Consider the following 20,154-nt stretch of genomic DNA (forward strand, 5'->3'; position numbering starts at 1 on the left):
CTGGGCTCGGATGGCACGTTTCATCAACCATTTGTCAGCAGCCATTAACGCACTTTTACTTTTTATTGCAGGATTATTTTTGCTATGCAGAAAAAAAACGCAACCCCACAAATATGCTGCATTTAATAAATAATAATAATAATCTTTTCCTTTCGGCTTTTCCTTTCAGGGGTCGCCACAGCGAATCAATGTAAATAATAAATTTCATTTATAAGCACCTTTCAAAACTCTCAAGGTCACTTTACAGTCACAGGATACGCTTTTCTGTGGGTGAGTAGCGACAGCCACACGCGCCAGCGATCACTCAACCCGGAAGTAACTCAAATAGATAGAAAGCGAGCTAGCTGGCTAATAGATAGCTAGATAGATAGCTAATATATAGCAAATAGATAGCTCATAGATAGCAACATGAGCCAGCGTTCACTCAACCCGGAATAACTCAAATAGATAGTTAGCTAGCTAGCTAGTTAGATAGGTAATATATAGCAAATAGATATCTAGCTAAGTTTGTTGACATTGATAGTGCCCAATCACTTCTTTAAGGACAGGCTAGTAATGTTGTAGAATAGATGAAGAACTAGCTAGCCTGCTAATAGATAGCAAATAGATAGCTAGCTATGTAGCCAGCTAGGTAACTAGATAGATGGATAGCTAAAGAAATAAAACAGTACCAGCCACCATCCAATCGGTACAGTCGTCTAGGCCTTTTTTGGAGATCAAACTCCTGCTCCAAATTCCAGCCGTGCATCCTCTCCCTCGTCGACGGTTCGTTCAATACTTAATTTTGCTCCCTATCACACGCTCCAGTTCACCAGGGAAAAGCATACAACAAATGTCAGGTTGTTTTTTTGCACATCATGAGATTACAATTGTTTAGTCACATTTAAAACAATGCCAGTTCTTGATCAGTGATGCAAATGAAATTAGCCTAAAGCCTCCATTGTACCCCGATAAATGTCTTCACATAGCTAATATTATAATAATAATAGATTTTATTTTAATATATAGCCAATAGATAGCTAGCTAGATAGCTATATAGCTAATAGCTAGCTAGCTAGATATATAGCTGTATAGCTAAATAAATAAAAAGAAGTGAAAATAGCTAATAGATAGCAAAAAGATAGCTAGCTAGGTAGATATATAGCTGGATAACTAACTAAATAAAAAGAAGTTAAGCTAGATATCGAGCTAGCTAGATAGCTAACAGATAGCTATATACATATACACAGAAAATCTTATCCTGTGACTATAAAAGTGACCTTGAGAGTTTTGAAAGGCGCTTATCAATGAAACATATTATGATTATAAAAGCTGGTTTTCTTGGGAAAATACTTGAGTTTAATCTACTGCTAACGCCACGATACACCTTCTATTGCCCTAAAACGAAAAAAAAAAAAGCAAGTTCCCAACCTTCCGTGAATGCCTTTAATCGTGAACAGGTGAGCTTGAAGCGAGCGTTCAAGTGATTAATGGTGAGAAATATTAGCTAGTAGCAGAGGAAAGCGGAGAGGGCCGCCATTTTGTTGGTTGGTTTGCTTTCTAAATGAAATGTAGCGCTTAGCTCGCTGTGTTGCAGCAGTAGAAGGGAACTTTTGAAGCAATCCGGTTAGGAAAGCTACGGTACATTTTGTTTGTGGGTGTCCCTGTTGAAGCTTTGATGTGATCCACAAGAGCTGAGGAGTCGTGACAACTAGCAAGAAAGGACTTCATTGTTATAGCACAAAAAAAAGAACATTTTCTTCTTCTGTTAAAGGATAACCGACACCATTTTTCAGAAAAACGTTTTATAGCATCTAAAATACCCAAAACACGCCATCTGATATTTTCAGTCAAATGCAAAACACCAATAAAAATGACTCAGCGTCCCAAAACTACTTGAAAATGGCGAGTTTTAGAAGGTCCAGCCCCCTTGTACGTAACGTCACGACGTCTTGCCTTGCTCTCGAATCAGAACAATGGCTTCAGATTCAGAGAAGATGCTTTCTTGTTATCCACTTATGAATATGATTCAAATAATTCTGATGAGGAAAGCATAAATGTTTGCAATCGATTAAAGAAAGTCCTTCCGTATCAATTGGAGCCGTCTGGACTCCAATGTAAGCATCCCCGAAAATGCACAAGATGGCGCACAAGCTGCGTTGGAAATGGCCTGATTTGTCTGCGTCATTTGAAGCGATTTGTCGGGTGGTGTCGGTTGTCCTTCAAGTGCAAGCAAAGCGCGATATCATTTCAGTGTTTGCCCGTTGACATTTGTGTCGAAACTCACATCAAAATATATATTTATATTTATTTATATAAAGCACCCATATGCAATTGACTGTTTTACCATTTGCTTGCCCTGTGATTCAATTTTTTTTCTCTCGATCGTTAACGGTGACGAATTCCCCCCGCCCCCAAAAAAAAATAAAAAAATAAAAAAGGGACGCCGTCCACGCAATTGTAGTCCAACACAAAAGTAAAAAGGCAGATTAAATCCCTTTTGTTTTCTTGGAGAGGTGGCTTTGGAAAAGAAGGCAATAAATAGTGCAAAAAGTGATGCAAGAGTATGTGTAAGCTCTCAGTCTTTACAGGAGTGGTCCATCGATGAAAAGGTTTCTTCAGCTGTCATCTGTACAAATTTGAAGGTGTCGGACCTTTCGCTTCTTATCCGAGAGGCTTCGTCAGCGAACTAAAATTTGTTGCTGGTAGTTTTGGCCTGATATATATATATATATATCCCTACTGTCCTGATGTGGTGGTGCCAGACTCTGCTATGATAGGTCCCTGCTCTCAGATACTTTGATTGTCCTGACTGATTATGGGGTCTACGACTGGCCTGATTGCCCTCATTTGCTCTGGTATCACCTCATCAGCATAACTAAGCCTATGTTTCCCAAGAAGTCGGTTGTACGAAAGATCCAAATTGAACCTCAGCCCACCATGGCGACTTAGTGAAGGGTTTTGCCGTTTTATGAAACTAGCTTCTTTTACTCTCCTTTCAAACCATCTATTTTCTTTAGATTTTAACCTCATAGTCGTCAAATAAGTGGTTGCTACAACTTTTAGTTTTCTGACGAAGCCTCTTGGATAAGAAGCCAAATGTCCGACGCCTTTGAAAGAAGTACAGATGACGGCTGAAGAAACCTTCACCTGCCTTTGTGTGAACTTTGCTGGTTGGCAGAGGTAATATCCACCCTCTTAAACACCAGAAACGTCCTAAATTAAGTACCCAGACAGCACCCATAGGAGTGGGGGGGGGGGGGGGGGGGAAAAAAAAAAAAAAAAAACAGCCCCCTTCCAGTGAGCTGACGAGGTTTCCCCTTAAAATGGAGATAAGACCAAAAAAAAATGGCGGGACTGGCACTCCACCACCCCCCATGATTTCTTGAGTGTCCCTAGCGACCCCCCCCCCCCACCTCCCGCCAACGTATTTCTATGTTGCTTGCGATCCACGAGCATCCCCGTCGGGGCCCAAAGCGGACAATCGACTTCGAGCTAAAAGGCTAGCGGGGTTGACGGGCAAGTGGGGGGCTTCGCTCACCAGATTCTCGTACTCGCTACTGTCTTCGTCTTCGTCTTCAAACTCCTGCCCCGCCGCGTGCCTGTCCAACGAGTCCGAGCTGGAACCGTCGCCGTTGCCAAGGTACGGCGAAGCGGGCGCTCTGACGGGATCGGCGGGCGGGCACGGCGGGCAAGTCGCGGGGTGTCCCGGAGAGCCCACGGCTTGGGGGCGGGGGAGCAGAGCGGCGCTGGTGGGGGGCGGCGAAGATGAGTCAACTTGGGACAGCAGGTCGGCGTAAGGGGGCGGCGGGTTGGGGGAGATGTCGGGCCGTTCGGGTGCGGAGGTCGCGTGGAAGGGGATCCTCCATGGGAGGGACGTCTCCGATGGTTCCGTATTCTCCTCCAGAGTGGCGTTTGGAGTCCGGGCTTTGTGGGGGGGCGCACACAGACACAAGGTTTAACTCATTCACTGGCATTGGCTGCCGCTGCTCACCCACACAAAAAATATCCTGTGTTTTATGGCTTTTTTTCTGTAGAAAATTATGTTTTATGGAGACTTGGGAACGGATTATTATATTTTTAATGGTTTCTTATGGGAAATAAATTTTCGCCTTACACACACTTTCTGGGAACCAATTAAGTTTGTGAGCTAGCTAGCCATATAGCTAATAGATAGATAGCTAGCGAGGCAGGCATATAGCTAATAGACAGCAAATAGATAGCGATCAAGGTAGCTAGCTCGATAGCTCGCTAGATAGTAAAGCGCGAAATAAACCAATATGTATGAATTGCTTTGTATTGTGGTCAGCCGACCCCATTTCAAGCTCATATAACTCCGGATCCATATAATTTAGGAATTAACTCTTTTTTTTTTTCTGATAAAAGTAGAGAGCAGACAGAAGCATGTCACATAGCAATATGCGCTAATCGTCATCCCCGTCTCCAAATCCTTACCTCGCTCCTCTTCCGCCGTTTTACGTTTCCTGAGTGCAATTTGTTCCTTCAGCTTGTTCACCTCGTCTTGAATTTTCTCCTTGGCGCGTTCACTCTCTTCGACCTCCCCGCAAACGGCCTTGAAACGAAGATGACGGGAAGAGAAATCAAATGAGGAAATATCATTCGTGTGCGCTCGTGAGAAATCTATTCATACCTGCACTTTATCTTGCAAGGCGCTGTACACTTGATAGATGGTTCGGATATCCTTCATCACGCCATCTTTGTCGAAGAATTCCGCCCTGCGGTTGGAAGTGGGAGACATTGTTACCATGGCAGCGGTTACACCGAGAACATTTCTGCTCAACGGGATTGGAGTTACATTTCGCTAGCAAGCAAAGTGTACCAAATTCCGCCGTCCATTAGTCACGGTCAGTTCACAGAACGAATACTGCCCCCGATTTATAAACCGCACAGCCGGCCGGCAGGAGGTATTTAAGCGCGCTCAATCCGCGTGCGTGTAATTTCACTTGCCCTCTGGCAAAGCCGGGAAACTTTTTTCACGACACGACACTGTCACGTTGCCTCGAAGAAACTTAAAGGACAACTGACACCATTGTTTGGTTTCCTAACTGACATCAGACAAACGTTTTATAGCATCTAAAATAGCCAAAAAACGCAGGTTGATATTTGTAGGAAAATGCAAAACACCAATAAAAATCACAAAACAAAAGTGTCCCAAAACTACTTGAAAATGAGCTTGAAACTAGGCAGATTCAGAAAGTCCCGCCCTCTTGTTTGTGACGCCACGTCAAGATACTTCTTCACAAACTGCCTTGCTCCAGAATCAAAACAAGGGCTTCAGAGAGTTCAGATTCAGAGAGGATGCTTTCTTGTTACTCATCCAGTTATGAATATGATTCAAATAGTTCTGAAGAGGAAAGCATACATGTTTGACATCGATTTAAGAAGTCCTTCCGTATCCATTCGAGCCGTCTGGACTCTTATGTAGCGCTCAGAAAATGCACAAGATGGCGCACAAGCTCTGGTGCAAATGGGCCGATTTGTCCGCTGGGATTTTGTGTAAACTTCCACCTTCTTTATGTGTGTTACCGCAATTGGCTGTGACACACAACGATTCACCATTGCGTTATTTATGTAGTTTTCCTTCTAATTTCGCCATCAACACTGTGTTTTCAGGCGAAACAAAGTACCCAAAATGCATTGTGCGTCGCTTTCTCGGTCAGGGGCGTTCCCTCCGTGACGTCACGTTGGGCATCGCCATCAACTCAAATACAAGACTTGACCTGAATATTCAGCGCGAGTCTTAAAACGTAAAATAATGCTATATGCTGTGGAATATTTGTAAAGTACACGCAGTAGAAGTCATTTGAAGTGATTTTACAAATTATAGATGCAACTTGTCCGGAGGTGTCGGTTGTCCTTTAACTCATTCGCTGCCATTCCTGAATTTTATTCACGAATAAGTTGGGGTTTTGTTTTTTCTTGCGGGAGGGGTTGCAGATTCAGTTGTTGTTAAAGCGCTATATAAAATCAACGAGTATTGTATTTTGTACAGCTGCCCCCATTTCAAGTTCAGTTAACTCGAAACCCATATAACTTAGGAATTAACTCTTTTTCTGATGAAAGACGAGAGTCTAAGGTTTCTTACGCTGAATTGAATTTTCCAGTGTATAAGGCGCAATTGTGTTTTTCAAGCACAATAGTAAGATTTCATCTCGCAATTAATTTAGTTGGATTTGATTTGCTTTCGCGGGCCGAAACAAATTGATGTGGCGGGCCGGATTTGGCCCCCGGGCCTTGACTTTGACACCGGTGCTCTAGGTAAACTTGGCAGGCTCTCGGGTAGAAACAGGTACTTATACACACATTCAGGGACACTTGTTCAGCAATTAAAACAGCGAGCCCGGAAGCAATGTCCATTTATTTTTACTTACCCTTGTTCTTTGATGACCTTGGCGTAGTTGAGCGAAGTGTTGGGCACAGAGGAGACCTTATATTCCTGCTGGCTGGTGTTGCCCAGGTTGGGGATGCTGAGGGCGATTCTCTGGCTGTATCTACTGTGTCAAATAACAAACGAGGATATGGTTGACATCATTTTTGGGGTGGACATTGAAATGTGTTTCAGAACATTTTGCCCCATTGACTGCAAGTTATTGAGGTTTATTCGCAAATGAAAACAAAAACAATACGCAAGATCACAGGAGAGAGTTATCATAGTTAAATATCTAAATGGAACTGATTTACTAACTGGTCCGGTCATTAGTTACTCCAATTGAATATCGCAAATATCTTATTTTGATTCACACGATAATCTGTCTGCTTTCTTGAAACACTACATAAACCAGAGTACAATTACGATTGAGAGGCTTACATCTGGTTATTTAGACAATTGTACGTTCAAAAAAATGGTTCGAATCAATAATGTTTTCGATTCTTAAAATTGGTGTCAATTCATTTGACACCAGGTTTTCATAAAACAGCAAAACCCTTCACTAAATCACCATGGTGGGGTGAGGTTCAATTTCGATCGTTCCTACAACCGACTTCTAAGGCAACATAGGCTTAGTTATGCTGATGAGGTGATACCAAATCAAATGGGGCAATCGGGCCAGTCGTGGACCCCATACTCAGGCAGGACAATAGAAGTAATCACTCAGGACAATAGAAGTAATCACTGTAGCCGCAAGGAGTAGTCCTCTGCTCCCCCCAACCTGAGAGCAGGGACCAATCATAGCAGAAGCCTGGCATCGCCATGTCTGGACAGTAGGGTCAAAACTACCAGCAAAAGGTTTTAGTTCGCTGACGAAGCCTCTTGGATAAGAAGCGAAACGTCCGACACCTTCAAATAAGTACAGATGACGGCTGAAGAAATTATTATTAGTATTTTTAGTAGTAGTAGTAGTAGTAGTAGTAGTAGTAGTAGTAGTAGTAGTATTACTATTAGTATTGTTATTATTTTTATTATTATTATTATTATTATTCAAAGTTCATCTCCATGGAAATGGAGGCACGGCGATAAGCGTTCAGCCGCTTCGATCAATACCTGCGATTGGGTCGGAAGAGAACGTACTCCAGCGCGTGCGTGGAGCTGTTGGCCGTGGAAATGAAGCTGAAGAGGAGGAAGACGAGATCGGGCACGCCGAGAAGCTGCGTTAGCTGCTTGTGGACCATCTGCTCCCTGAAGGACATTTGCTGCTGCGTGTTCCGGCGAAAGCGATACCAGCCAATCACATTCTGCGTGAGGAAAGATTACCAAAAAAAAAAAAAAGCTTTGAATTTGAATAGATCGCTGTTAGCGCGCTGATGCTAGCGCACAAATGGGAAGTCAAAACATTCAAATACTTTGTGACTGTACTTGAGCTTAAGTTACAGCTATTGATTTTTTTTAAAATAATAATAGTAAATTTTATTGTTGGGCGCCTTTCGGGGCTCTCGGGGACACTTTGCAGTCACGGGATAATATTTTTTTTTATGCGGGTGAACAGCGGCAGCCATTTGCCATCTTAAATCGTTTATCGAAACGAATGCTTTGTTGAGCACTAGCATGTGAGCGCTAGCAACTTTAGCGTCTTCGCGGGTCCGCCACAGCTATCTACCTAGCTATTGGCTATCTATTAGCTAGCTATTAACTAGCTATTTGTCATCCATTAGCTATCTATTAGCTTGCTAACAAGCTTTCTATCTATTTGAGGTACTTCCTGGTTGAGTGAACACTGGCTCGTGTGGCTGCTGCTGCTCACCCGCAGGAAAACTTGTCCTGTGACTGTAAAGTGACCTTGAGAGTTTTGAAAGGAACTTCTAAATGAAATGTATTATTATTATTATTATTATTATTATTATTATTATTATTATTATTATTATCTGTTCAGGTGACAAAATGGACGCCGTCACTTACTTTTCGTCGATCTTTTAGAAGACTGCTGAGATGTTCTTCATTGACTTTGCCGGCGTAGTCGTAAAAGCTGGTGACAGGGTAGGGAGGGGGAAGGAAGGAAAAATATGTCACAATCTTGTTTGCGCTTGCTTGATACTGCACTGCAAACTTGTAAGATGGAGCCATCTGCTGTCCCAAAATGGGTATGAAGGCCCCAAGTGATCAATTCATTTAAAGGACAACCGACACCATTTTCATGTTTCCTAACTGACATCAGAAAAACGTTTGATAGCATCTAAAATACCCAAAAGACACAGGTTGTTATTTTTAGTCAAATGCAAAACACCAATAAAAATGACTTAAAGTGTCCCAAAAATGCCACAAAATGAATTCGGAACTGGCGAGATTCAGAAAGTCCCGCCCCCTTGTTCGTGACGTCACGCCGGGATACTCCTTCACAAACTGCCTTGCTCCAGAATCAAAACAATGGCTTCAGAGAGTTCAGATTCGGAAAAATATGCTTTCTTGTTACTCATCCAGTTATGAATATGATTCAAATAGTTCTGAAGAGGAAAGCATAAATGTTTGCCATCGATTAAAGAAGTCCTTCCGTCTCATTTTGAGGCATCTGGACTCCAATGTAGCGGCCAGAAAATGCACAAGATGGCGCCCAAGCTCCGTTGGAAATGGGCTGATTTGTCTGCTGGGAATTTGTGTCAACTAGTATCAAATAGTAGTCTTGGCGCAACACACAACGATTCACCATTGCGTTATTTATGTTTTTTTTCTAGTTTCGCCATCAACACAAATTTTTCAGACCAAACAAAGTACCCAAAATGCATTGTGTGTCGCTTTCTCGGTCCGGGGCGTTGCCTCCGTGACGTCACTTAAGGGATCGTCATCAACCTCAAAACAAGACTTCCTGAATATTCAGTGCGAGTCTGAAAACGTAAAATATAGCTACAGTAAAGTCTCGTTATATCGATATCGGATATATCGATAGTCCCGGTTATATCGATATTTTTTCGGACTCCCTTGAATATCGATATAACGAGACTTTACTGTATTATAATAAGTCATTTGAAGTCATTTTCCAAATTATGGACGCAACTTGTCCAGAGGTGTCGGTTGTCCTTTAATTATTGTCAATAAATCAAGAGATCCGCAAGCTAAAAAAGCATCAAATATATTTTCTGCTTTATTCAGCATTTTTAAACACATTTATTGTTTCTGTGATAAATGCTTACCTAAATAACCGCGCACAGGGGTCATGATTATGGATTTCTGTTGGAACAGAAAGGTGTTTTCAATGACACGATGCCGAAATCTAATGGAAATCTAAGCAATGATGTTAGACAGACAGCCTTTACCTACAACTTGGATGAGCTCCACGCTGCTTATCTGTGCGTCACTGATACTGATCGTCTCCTCTTGCCTTACTTCTCCTAAAAGGAAGCCTTCCTGGATAAACAAAAAAAAAAGTGATAACCAGATTACAGAATATTCTCAAATCAAAGCATTAGCAATGGAACTATTTGCTGGTAATCCTTCGAAATTGTACAGTGATTAGTTTCCAGATTACCGGGCATTGAATGCGTACCGGACAGGATTTGCTGCCTTTCATTTCAGAAAATAACACGGTCGCCTTAAAGGACAACCGACACCACTTTTTTGTTTCCTAACTGACATCAGAAAAACGTTTTATAGCATCTAAAATACCCAAAACACGCAGGATGAGCTCCACGCTGCTTATCTGTGCGTCACTGATAAAAAGTGATGTCGGTTGTCCTTTAAACTGGAAATAAAAACACACAAACTGTATTCGAAATGTCACCTTCTGAATACTCTTTGGGTATATTTTTTAAGTACTTCCGCTAGTCCGAAGTTTTCGTTTTGTTCCTTGAGTTTTTACCAGTTTGTCAACATGCCTGAGCTCTCCTGAAAGAAAACGCCAAGGTCCTCGAGCTAAAAAGCCCAGCAATAGACATTCCCAAAGCGGAGAAAATGCCTATCAGACAGTATTGATGTATGCTTCGATTATATTATGTGCTTTGCGATAGCATAGGCATGAACACATGCAAGAGGTAAAAGTTGAAGACGACTCAAGTTGACTGACAAGTCTCACCTGTCAATCAACGCGGAATTAACGTGACTTAAAATGGCGTTTTACGCTTTAATAAACTTTATTCATATTTTCATTGGTGACAAGTTGATTAAGTCACCAGAAACCACAACCACTACAATTGTGCTAGCTATTAGGGGAGCTAACAGCTGAGTATTTCCTGGAACTTAAACACTTGCCCCGAACACTTCCGAATGTAAAGTAACACCGATGAGCGACCGTGACTCAAGAACTATAACGCGACATTTTATGAGTGTTTTTCCTTCAAAACGTCATCTCCGCAATTTGTCGTACAACTCCAGAAAGTATCATGAGTAAATCAGCCGGTAAATAGACGACACCGTGACAAGCTAGCCTAGCAACATAATACGACAGTGGGTAAAACAACGCAAACTTAATGGCGCCGATGAACGCCGCCGGAGAGACAAAGCTTGGATTCGCTTTTGGTAACGCGACGCGTCCTACTCACGTGATCCGAGTTGCTATTGGCGCTGTGGTAACACACAGAAGTAAAAGTGTAACCTGAAATGGATGCCGCCATGATGGAAACATCCCTATCAATCCCACTGCCCCCTGCGGTTGAGAAGGCGCTGTTTAAGTGGCGCGTTGCCTGATGGGAAATGTAGTCTTCTTTCTCTCGCTGTTTCACAAACAACATGGAAGCCGCCGTAAGAAACACGCGTGGATATGACTCGAAACAGGACACGGACTCGGATAATGACTTTGAAACCTCGCAGTTAGGAACAAAAGAATAGTAAGACATTTGAGCATATAATGAAGTGATTTTATAGTATTATGAGGTATTTTATATGTCGCTTCTGGAGCCACTGGCAACAAGAGCTAATAAACTAGCGTTAAACCCAAACTGTGGAATTGTTGTTTTTGTTAAATAATAATGTAATGCACCCTACTGTTTTTTAATGTGAATTATCATGTAAATTTTTATTCTGCAGTTGGGAAGATGCATACCAAAAAGAGTTGGAAACATTCAAAGACATTGGGGACGTTGGTGAGATATGGTAATTATTTATATATATATATATATATATATATATATATATTTTTTACAAATATGTATTAAAATTACTTTTATTATTATTATTGATTACAATTATGCACGAAAGCAGCGTAGAGCATTTGTAGTTTATAAAAAACAGACATGAATTCCATCATTAAATGTTATGGACAATAATAACAATAGTAATAATAATATAGTAAAAGTAACAATAATAACAGTAACAATAACAACAATAACAAGAATAACTATAATAATATAACAATAATAATAATAATATTCCATTTCATTTCAAAGCGCCTTTCAAAACTCTCAAGGTCACTTTACAGTCACAGGATCAGTTTTTCTGTGGGTGAGCAGCGGCAGCCACACGCGCCAGCGTTCACTCAACTCAGAAGTAACTCAAATAGATAGAAAGCTAGCAAGCTAATAGATAACCTACAGATAGCCAGTGAGACAGCTAGCCAGTTAGCTATATAACTAACAGATAGCCAGCCAGATACCTAGCGAGCCAGCCAGATAGCTAATAGATAACAAATAGATAGCCAGCAAGATTACCTATAAATACTGTTTTGCTTCATGGTCTGCGATTGGCTGGAAACCGGTTCAGGGTGTCCCTGAAGAATAGGCTCCTGCAAGCGATCCTTGTGAGGATAAAGGGGATCAGAAAACGGATGAATGAATCAATGAATAAATATGTGACATCACCCCAAATATAATATTTTGTGTAACTGCGGCTAATTAATCCTGCTGTTATTTATTATATATATATATTTTTTTTTTGTTTAGGTTCGGTGAGGAAAGCATGAACCGCGTGCTAAGATGGATGGACAATGCTAAAATTCCCAAAGATGCTGCCATTTTGGACATCGGCACAGGAAATGGAGCCTTTTTAGTGGAGATGGTAAGGGCGGAGGGACAATTTAAATATGAATATCAATCAAACAGGCTTTATTTGCTATTTATTAGCTATTCATTAGCTAGCTGGCTAGCCATTAGCTGTCTGGCTAATAGCTAGCTAGCTTGCTATTAGCTGTCAAGCTGGCTGGCTGTGAGCTGTCTCACTGACTGGCTGTAAACTGGCTGGCTGTTGGCTATCTATTAGCTCTCCATTAGCTAGCTAGCTAGCTGTCTAGCTGGCTGGCTAAGCTGTCTTATTATTATTATTATTATTATTATTATTATAAACACATAAGAAAAAATAATAATTGTATAATTTGAATTTCAAATTTACATCGCAAATCAATCTGTTTTATCTTTTTTATTTCATCAGGCTAAACATGGATACAAGAATTTAACGGGAATCGATTATTCCCCAGCCTCCGTGGAACTGGCAAAAAGTGTTCTCCAGGCAGAAGGCTTGACACATGTTGATGTTCAGGTGGATTTTTTTTATCTTATTTACATAAACAGTATTTTATGTACAGTGCATGGCATAGCTACTCATAAATGGCCCAAAAAACATATACAGTGATACCTCGGTTTACGAACTCCTTGGCTTACGAACTTTTCGGTTTACGAACGTCAAATTTATGAAAATTTTACCTTGGCATACGAACTATTTTTCGGGATACACACGGAGCTGCCACGATGAGTGATAAAATTATGGCAGAGAAAGCATCTACAAGGGATCATTCCTCCAGATGGTGAAAGAAGAAGGCTACGTTCCTCATCAAGTGTTTAATGCTGATGAAACCGACCACTCCATTCCATCAAGCCATCAACGACCATCACAAAGGTAAATAAAACAACTGTATTCTACAGTACAGTTTATTTTTTAATTATAAAACCATAGCACATTTATTATACATAAAATAAGGTATATTTTGTGTAGTTTTAAGGTTTAGAAAAGTAGAAAATTATGTTTTATGGGGACCTGGGAACGGATTATGCTCATTCTAATGGTTTTCTATGGGAAATTAATTTTTGGGATACACACTTTTTGCCTTATACACTCTGTCTGGGAACCAATTAAGTTCGTAAGCCAAGGCATCACTGTACTCCAACCACTACAGAATATGAATGAATATAAAGTACATGTGAATGTTCCATAGTCGACTTAGGGCTGTTCTTGGATGAGTTTGAGGAAACTGGCCTTGACGGTGATGGAGGTTTGAAAAAAAGCACATCTGCTGTGTCATGGAGGTCCCACTGGGCATATCTTGTGTGTATACATGCGACAACTATATGTATATAGCGTATATGTTCAGTACTTCGCACACTAGTGTGCGTTCTTTGTACAGAAAGACTGCCGTTGATGTCAATATTGACATTAGCGAGGTAGGGCAAGAGGCAAAAAGAGAGAGAAATCTACATTGTAGAGTTTCGCGACAACTTTATTCGTTTTTGTCATTTTGGATTAAAACTTAATTTTCACCATGTTATAAATGTACTTTTGTCATATTTATTCCTGGAAAATGACAACTTTATTATTGCATTATTATTAAAATTTTATTCCTGTGAAATGAGCCTTTAAAAAAAATATTTTCCTCCTATTATTGTCATTTTATTTGTACAATTTAAAATTACAATCTCAATTGGATTGGATTGGATGTACCTTTATTCGTCTCGCAGTGGAGACATTTACATTTCACAGCATCAAGGTTATGAAAGGAAGAGAAAAGGAAAGAAAGAAGTAGAAAATGTAATTAATTAATTAAAATCTCAATAGGAGAAATGTATTCTTGGAAAATTACAACTTTCCACCCTTATAATACTTGTGAAAGCCCTATATCAATCAAGATTTATTGTATTGTATTGTATTGTATTTATTGTGTCGTATTGTACTGTATCGTAATACAACTTAAAATCACCTTGTTTTATCTTTCGGGAGATTTATTTGTGTGTGTGTGTGTGTGTGTGTGTGTGTGTGTGTGTGTGTGTGTGTGTGTGTGTGTGTGTGTGTGTGTGTGTGTTTGTATGACTAGTCTTGTGAGGACCACTAACATTTTATACCATACATAGTGAGGACATTTTTCACCAGTGAGGACCTTTTGGCCGGTCCTCACAAGTTTTTCATTCTAAAGGCTTGTAGAGGGTCTATATATGCATCTGTTAAAGTTTCAGAGAGGTCCTCACAAATTCACCCAAAATGATTTTTTTTGGTGTGTATTTTCATTTCACTTGGATACACACACTTTTTAATCACTGAGTGTGTGTTTATGTGTGTGTGTGTGTGTGTGTGTGTGTGTGTGTGTGTGTGTGTGTGTGTGTGTGTGTGTGTGTGTGTGTGTGTGTGTGTGTCGTTAATGAGAGGAAAAAAGTTCATACCACAAAGTCAAACGATATTTTAACCAAATTCACTACAAGGGTGAGGACTTTGAATGTAACCATTCAGAAACCTCACTCCTGCTGTTATTTCAGTTTTAAGTCCACTTTTTATTGCTTTGTTTTTAAAGAAGTTGAAGTGGGAAATGGGGTGACATTTTGTATTCAAATGTAACGCCAGTTCTTCTCTAAACTTATCAGCAACGGTGGTCCTCACTTCTTTATCTGGATTATCCTGACCTCACAAAGCCATTCAAACAGAAATGTGTGTGTGTATGTACCCAATCTATCTGCTTGAGCAATTGTTTTGAGTGTAAAAATATTTGGGAGCAACTTTTGTCAACTTTTAAATGTTTTTTTTCCTTTGATAAAAACTGTTTTACATTTTATTTCTTTATTTTTAATTTAAAAAAAAAACCTTTTTTTAAGGAGGTGGATTTTTGCCAAGGAGGACTAGAGGGTTACGACGTCTGCGTCGACAAAGGCACTTTTGACGCCATCAGCTTGAATCCCGACAATACTGACGGAGTGAAAAGACTTTACGTGCAAGCTTTAAAAGCCTCGCTGAAGGATCAAGGCCTGTTTTCCATCACATCCTGCAACTGGACAAAAGAGCAGCTGCTTGAGCGATTCAAAGAAGGTGAGCCCAAAATGCCATTCGGCCATTTTGTTTTGCATTAAAGTCCCGAATGTTTTTGTCATTTTCACTCAAATTGCAAGACCCACAGAATATCCGTTGGCTATCTATTGGCCAGCTAGCTGGATGGCTGTCTAGTAGCTATCTATCCGGAAGATGGCTATCTGTTGGCTATCCGGCTAGCTAGTTATCTATTAGATATATGTTAGCTAGCTAGTTATCTGGCTGTCTATTAGCTGTATAGCTGACTAGCTGGCTGGCTATTAGCTAGCTAGCTGGTTAGCTGGCTATCTGTTGGCGATCTATTAGCTAGCGAACTGGCTATCTGTTAGCTATCTATCCAGCTAGCTAGTTATCTATTAGATATCTGTTAGCTAGCTAGTTATATGGCTATCTATTAGCTATCTAGCTGGCTATCCGCTAGCTATCTATTTGCTATCTATCTATTTGAGTTACTTGCGGGTTGAGTGAACGCTGGCGCGTGTGGTTGCCGCTGCTCACCCACAGAAAAACGTATACCGTGACTGTAAAGTGACCTTGAGAATTTTGAAAGGTGAATAGATAGCTAATAGCTAGCGAATAGATACCTAATAGCTAGCGAATAGATAGCTAATAGCTAGAAAATAGATAGCTAATAGCAGGCAAACAGCTGGGGAAAGCTACTAGCTTGCAAATAGATAGCCATTAGCCAGCAAACAGCTAGCCATTAGCCAGCAAACAGATAGCCATTAGCCACCAAACAGCTAGCCATTAGCCAGCAAACAGATAGCAATTAGCCAGCGAATAGATAGCCATTAGCCAGCGAATAGATAGCTATTAGCCAGCAAACAGCTAGCCATTAGCCAGCAAACAGATAGCCATTAGCCACCAAACAGATAGCCATTAGCCAGCAAACAGATAGCCATTAGCCAGCGAATAGATAGCTCTGAGTACTTGAGACAGATGTCAAATGCTGCCCCCTCATGGAAGAGAAAAAGATTGCCAGAGGTCTGACCACCGCTTTATCGGCACCTACCGCAAGAAAAAACAAAACCCCAAACAAATTCGGGAATGGCGCTCCATGTTACACTTTTCAATTCCCGAAGACATTTGGGAATGGCAGTGAATGAGTTAAGTTTTAATTAAATGCAATAACCCTGACCACTTGCTTGCTTGTCACCAACTTGACCTCTAGGTAGCGTAACCGTAAAACTGCTCTCTTTTTTTATTCCCGGAAAAAGCGCTTGTTTGTTTCCGTTGTATGTCAAAGTAAAACACAGCAAACCTTTACACACCCAAAAGGTTCCATTTCACTTTTGGCAATAAGACTTCTGGCTGTGGGCATTGGAATATTTACATTTGGGCCCTTTTTTTTTGTTGTACGACCTCCCCCTCCTCTCCCTCTCCCCATCACTCACCCCCCCCCCCCCCCCCCCCCCCCCCCCCCCCCCCACCGTTCAATAAACACAAAAGTCCTCAAATGAGACTATCAAGCTCCGGGCGACAACTGTCTCATGTTTGTATTTTGGTCAGTGCAGTGCTTTGTGGGTTATTTCTCATGTTTTAAAGGACAACCGACATCAGAAAAACGTTTTATCGCATCTAAAATAGCCAAAACACGCAGACTGATATTTTTAGTCAAATGCAAAACGCCAATAAAAATGAGTTAAAGTGTCCCAAAACGGCCACAAAATGAGCTCGGAACTGGTGAGATTCAGAAAGTCCCGCCCCCTTGTTTGTGACGTCACGCCAGGATACTCCTTCACAAACTGCCTTGCTCCAGAATCAAAACAATGGCTTCAGAGAGTTCAGATTCGGAAAAAAAAAGATGCTTTCTTGTTACTCATCCAGTTATGAATATGATTCAAATAGTTGTGAAGAGGAAAGCATAAATGTTTGCAATCGATTAAAAGAAGTTTTTCCGTATCAATTCAAGCCATCTGGATTCCAATGTAGCGCCCTGAAAATGCACAAGATGGCGCCCAAGCTCCATTGGAAATGGGCTGATTTGTCCGCTGGGAATTTGTGTCAACTTACACCTTCTTTATGCGTGTGACCGCAATTGGCTGTGACACAGAATCAGAAAACCTTTATTCGTTCCACAATGGGGAAATTTGCAATCGTGTTATTTATAATAATAATAATAATACATTTCATTTAGAAGCGCCTTTCAAAACTCTCAAGGACACTTTATTTAGGTAGTTTTCCTTCTAATTTCGCCATCAACACAGTGTTTTCAGACCAAAAAAAAAGTACCCAAAATGCATTGTGTGTCGCTTTCTCGGTCAGGGGCGTTCCCTCCGTGACGTCACGTCGGGCATCGTCATCAACTCGAAAACAAGACTTCCTGAATATTCAGCACGAGTCCTAAAACGTAAAATATAGCTACATGCGCTGGAATCTTTGTCAAATGCACTCAGTAGAAGTCATTTTAGAAATAATCATAATCATAATGTATTATTATTATTTGGTTTGTTTAATGATATTTTTCCCTCTTTGATGCCTCACAGGATTTGACTTTGTACAGGAGTTGCCGACGCCCACTTTCCAGTTTGGAGGCAAGAAGGGAAACAGCGTGACGGCATTGATATTCAAACGAATACCATGACGTGGATGATAATTTTGTTTTTGGATGTATCTGTATATATTTTTTTTTCTTAACTCATTCGCTACCAGATGATGTGCAAAAAAATGTGTCCACTCCACTGCCAGGGTTTTTGTCATTTTCAATCAAAACGCAGGACCCACAGAATATTGAGTTTTGGACTACATAAACATTTAATTCCGCATAAGAAACCTTAGACTTCTTCTTTCATGAGGAAAAAAAAAGGTTAATTCCTAAATTATATGGGTCTGGAGTTATACGAGTTTGAAATGAGGTCGGCTGACAAAAAATACAATGTCATACACACATATTGGTTTATATAACGCTTTATATACGCTTTTTATATAACGCTACCTAGCTAATTACCTAGCTAGCTAGCTATTAACTATCTGGATGGCTAGTTAGCTATCTAGCTGGCTGGCTAGCTATCTAGCTAGCTATCTATTAGCTATAAGTTATATGGGTCTGGAGTTATCTGAGCTTGAAATGGGGGCGGATGTACAACTTACAATAAAATACATATTGATTTATATAGCGCTTTAACAACAGCTGAAGCTATAACAAAGCGCTAACATGGAAAAAAGGGAAATGCTGCCCCCTGGTGGAAATGGGAAAAAAACATTGCCAGAGGCCATTAACAGGGCTTTATCAGCACCCAAGCATGAAAAAACAAAACCAGAGAATGGCGCTCCGTGTCATATTTTCAATTCCCGAATAAATTGGCTAAATACTGGAAACAAATGTCACATCCGATGGTTTCGATCATGTTTTCACATGGAAGCGCTTACCGCTGATGAGCACTTGGATGGGTGAAGAGATCTTCTTGGATTCCCACGTCATGCTTTTCACTCGTTCAAAGAGCCCACGCGTAAACACACGCCCTGGATTTCACTGTTCCATTTTTCATCCGTTGGTATTTGTGGGGATCGTCAAGCCAAACTGATTTCCCAGCGACGCAGCCGCGGGACAAAATGTGTTTCCTGTTACAATAAGCTCAAGAAGAAAATTGCATCTTTTTGCATTAGGCTGCTTTTGCAAGTCCTCCATGTACAGTGATACCTTGGCTTACGAACTTAATTGGTTCCCAGACAGAGTGTGTAAGGCGAAAAAGTGTGTCTCCCAAAAATTAATTTCCCATAGGAAACCATTAAAATGAGAATAATCCATTCCCAGGTCCCCATAAAACATCATTTTCTCCTTTCTAATTTTCTAAGCCTTAAAACTATACTTTATTTTATGTATAATAAATGTTCTATGGTATTATAATTAAAGAAATAAACTGTACTGTAGAATAAAGTTGTTTTATTTACCTTTGTGATGGTCGTTGATAGCTTGATGGAAGACGTCACAAACAAGAGGGCGGGACCTTCTGAAACTCGCAATTTCCGGGTGCCATTTTGAAGTAGTTTTGGGACACTTGAAGTCATTTTTATTGGTGTTTTGCATTTGACTAAAAATATCAGCCTGTGTGTTTCGGGTATTTTAGATGCTATAAAACGTTTTTCTGATGTCAGTTAGGAAACAAAAAAATGGTGTCGGTTGTCCTTTAAGGCAAGTGCACACACATCATTTGTTTTCATATACCAGCTATGGAAGTGTTATCGCCGTACTTGACTTATTTAGATAAGTTAACGAGTAGTAGGTGTCCCGCCTTTTGCTGTGGAAATTTTCAGGAATCATTCAAAAACTTTTAACGGAGCACCTTTAAATGTATTTCCGAATGAAAAAAAAAAGACATAAATATTTACAGTATCACACTTGAGATGTTAAAATGAAAGCGTAGCATTCATGCGCCGTATTCATAAACTTATAGGCTAATATTATGAGCCGCATAAAAGTGGTCATTATGAAAGCCGATGCCAGAAAGTGCTGACTTGTGGTCTTGTGTGCTGTGCCAAACAGCTTTTTCTTTTAACGTACATTACTAATGGTTGCTTGAGTAAGACCGACAGTATCAAAAGTGGATTAGAATTCATCTTGACATTTTTTTGAATCTCCTAATAATAATATATTTGATGTCTAAGCACTTTTCAAAACTTTCAAGGACACTTTACAGTCACAGGATTTTTTTTTGTGTGGGTGAGCAGCGGCGCGCCAACGTTCACTCAACCTGGAAGTAACTAAAATAGATAGAAAGCTAGCTAGCTAGATCACTAATAGATAGCTAATCGATAGACAGCTAGCTAGGTAGCCATATAACTAATATATAGCCAGCTAA

At 40.4% G+C, this 20,154-nt stretch overlaps 2 protein-coding genes across 2 annotated transcripts; one reads left to right on the forward strand and one right to left on the reverse strand.

Annotated features, from left to right (window-relative positions):
• Positions 1-3,251: 3,251 nt before the first annotated feature.
• Positions 3,252-11,010, reverse strand: abraxas2 (abraxas 2, BRISC complex subunit). Its single transcript, XM_089012282.1, has 9 exons — positions 10,903-11,010; positions 9,682-9,772; positions 9,559-9,595; positions 8,333-8,399; positions 7,481-7,671; positions 6,372-6,494; positions 4,631-4,715; positions 4,435-4,552; positions 3,252-3,906 (listed from the first exon to the last, which is right to left on the reverse strand). Exons 1-9 carry the CDS (start codon positions 10,972-10,974, stop codon positions 3,413-3,415), a joined length of 1,278 nt encoding a protein of 425 aa, XP_088868408.1. The 5' UTR covers positions 10,975-11,010; the 3' UTR covers positions 3,252-3,412.
• Positions 11,011-11,031: 21 nt separating this feature from the next.
• Positions 11,032-18,435, forward strand: eef1akmt2 (EEF1A lysine methyltransferase 2). The gene is made up of 6 exons (XM_089012283.1): positions 11,032-11,187; positions 11,387-11,452; positions 12,238-12,352; positions 12,722-12,829; positions 15,145-15,355; positions 17,842-18,435. Exons 1-6 carry the CDS (start codon positions 11,090-11,092, stop codon positions 17,937-17,939), a joined length of 696 nt encoding a protein of 231 aa, XP_088868409.1. The 5' UTR covers positions 11,032-11,089; the 3' UTR covers positions 17,940-18,435.
• Positions 18,436-20,154: the final 1,719 nt, after the last annotated feature.

This window comes from Hippocampus bargibanti, linkage group LG13 (assembly GCF_051943395.1).
Source record: "Hippocampus bargibanti isolate YZ-2025 linkage group LG13, ASM5194339v1, whole genome shotgun sequence".
In the NCBI taxonomy this organism is placed as follows: domain Eukaryota; kingdom Metazoa; phylum Chordata; class Actinopteri; order Syngnathiformes; family Syngnathidae; genus Hippocampus; species Hippocampus bargibanti.

Coding starts and splice junctions, on each gene's coding strand:
- abraxas2 (XM_089012282.1), bottom strand. CDS start 10,974: ATGGCGGCATCCATTTCAGGTTACACTTTTACTTCTGTGTGTTACCAC. Junction 9,773..10,902: donor CCAATAGCAACTCGGATCAC/GTGAGTAGGACG, acceptor TTGTTTATCCAG/GAAGGCTTCCTTTTAGGAGA. Junction 9,596..9,681: donor GGAGCTCATCCAAGTTGTAG/GTAAAGGCTGTC, acceptor CTGTTCCAACAG/AAATCCATAATCATGACCCC.
- eef1akmt2 (XM_089012283.1), top strand. CDS start 11,090: ATGGAAGCCGCCGTAAGAAACACGCGTGGATATGACTCGAAACAGGAC. Junction 12,353..12,721: donor GAGCCTTTTTAGTGGAGATG/GTAAGGGCGGAG, acceptor TTATTTCATCAG/GCTAAACATGGATACAAGAA. Junction 15,356..17,841: donor GCTTGAGCGATTCAAAGAAG/GTGAGCCCAAAA, acceptor GATGCCTCACAG/GATTTGACTTTGTACAGGAG.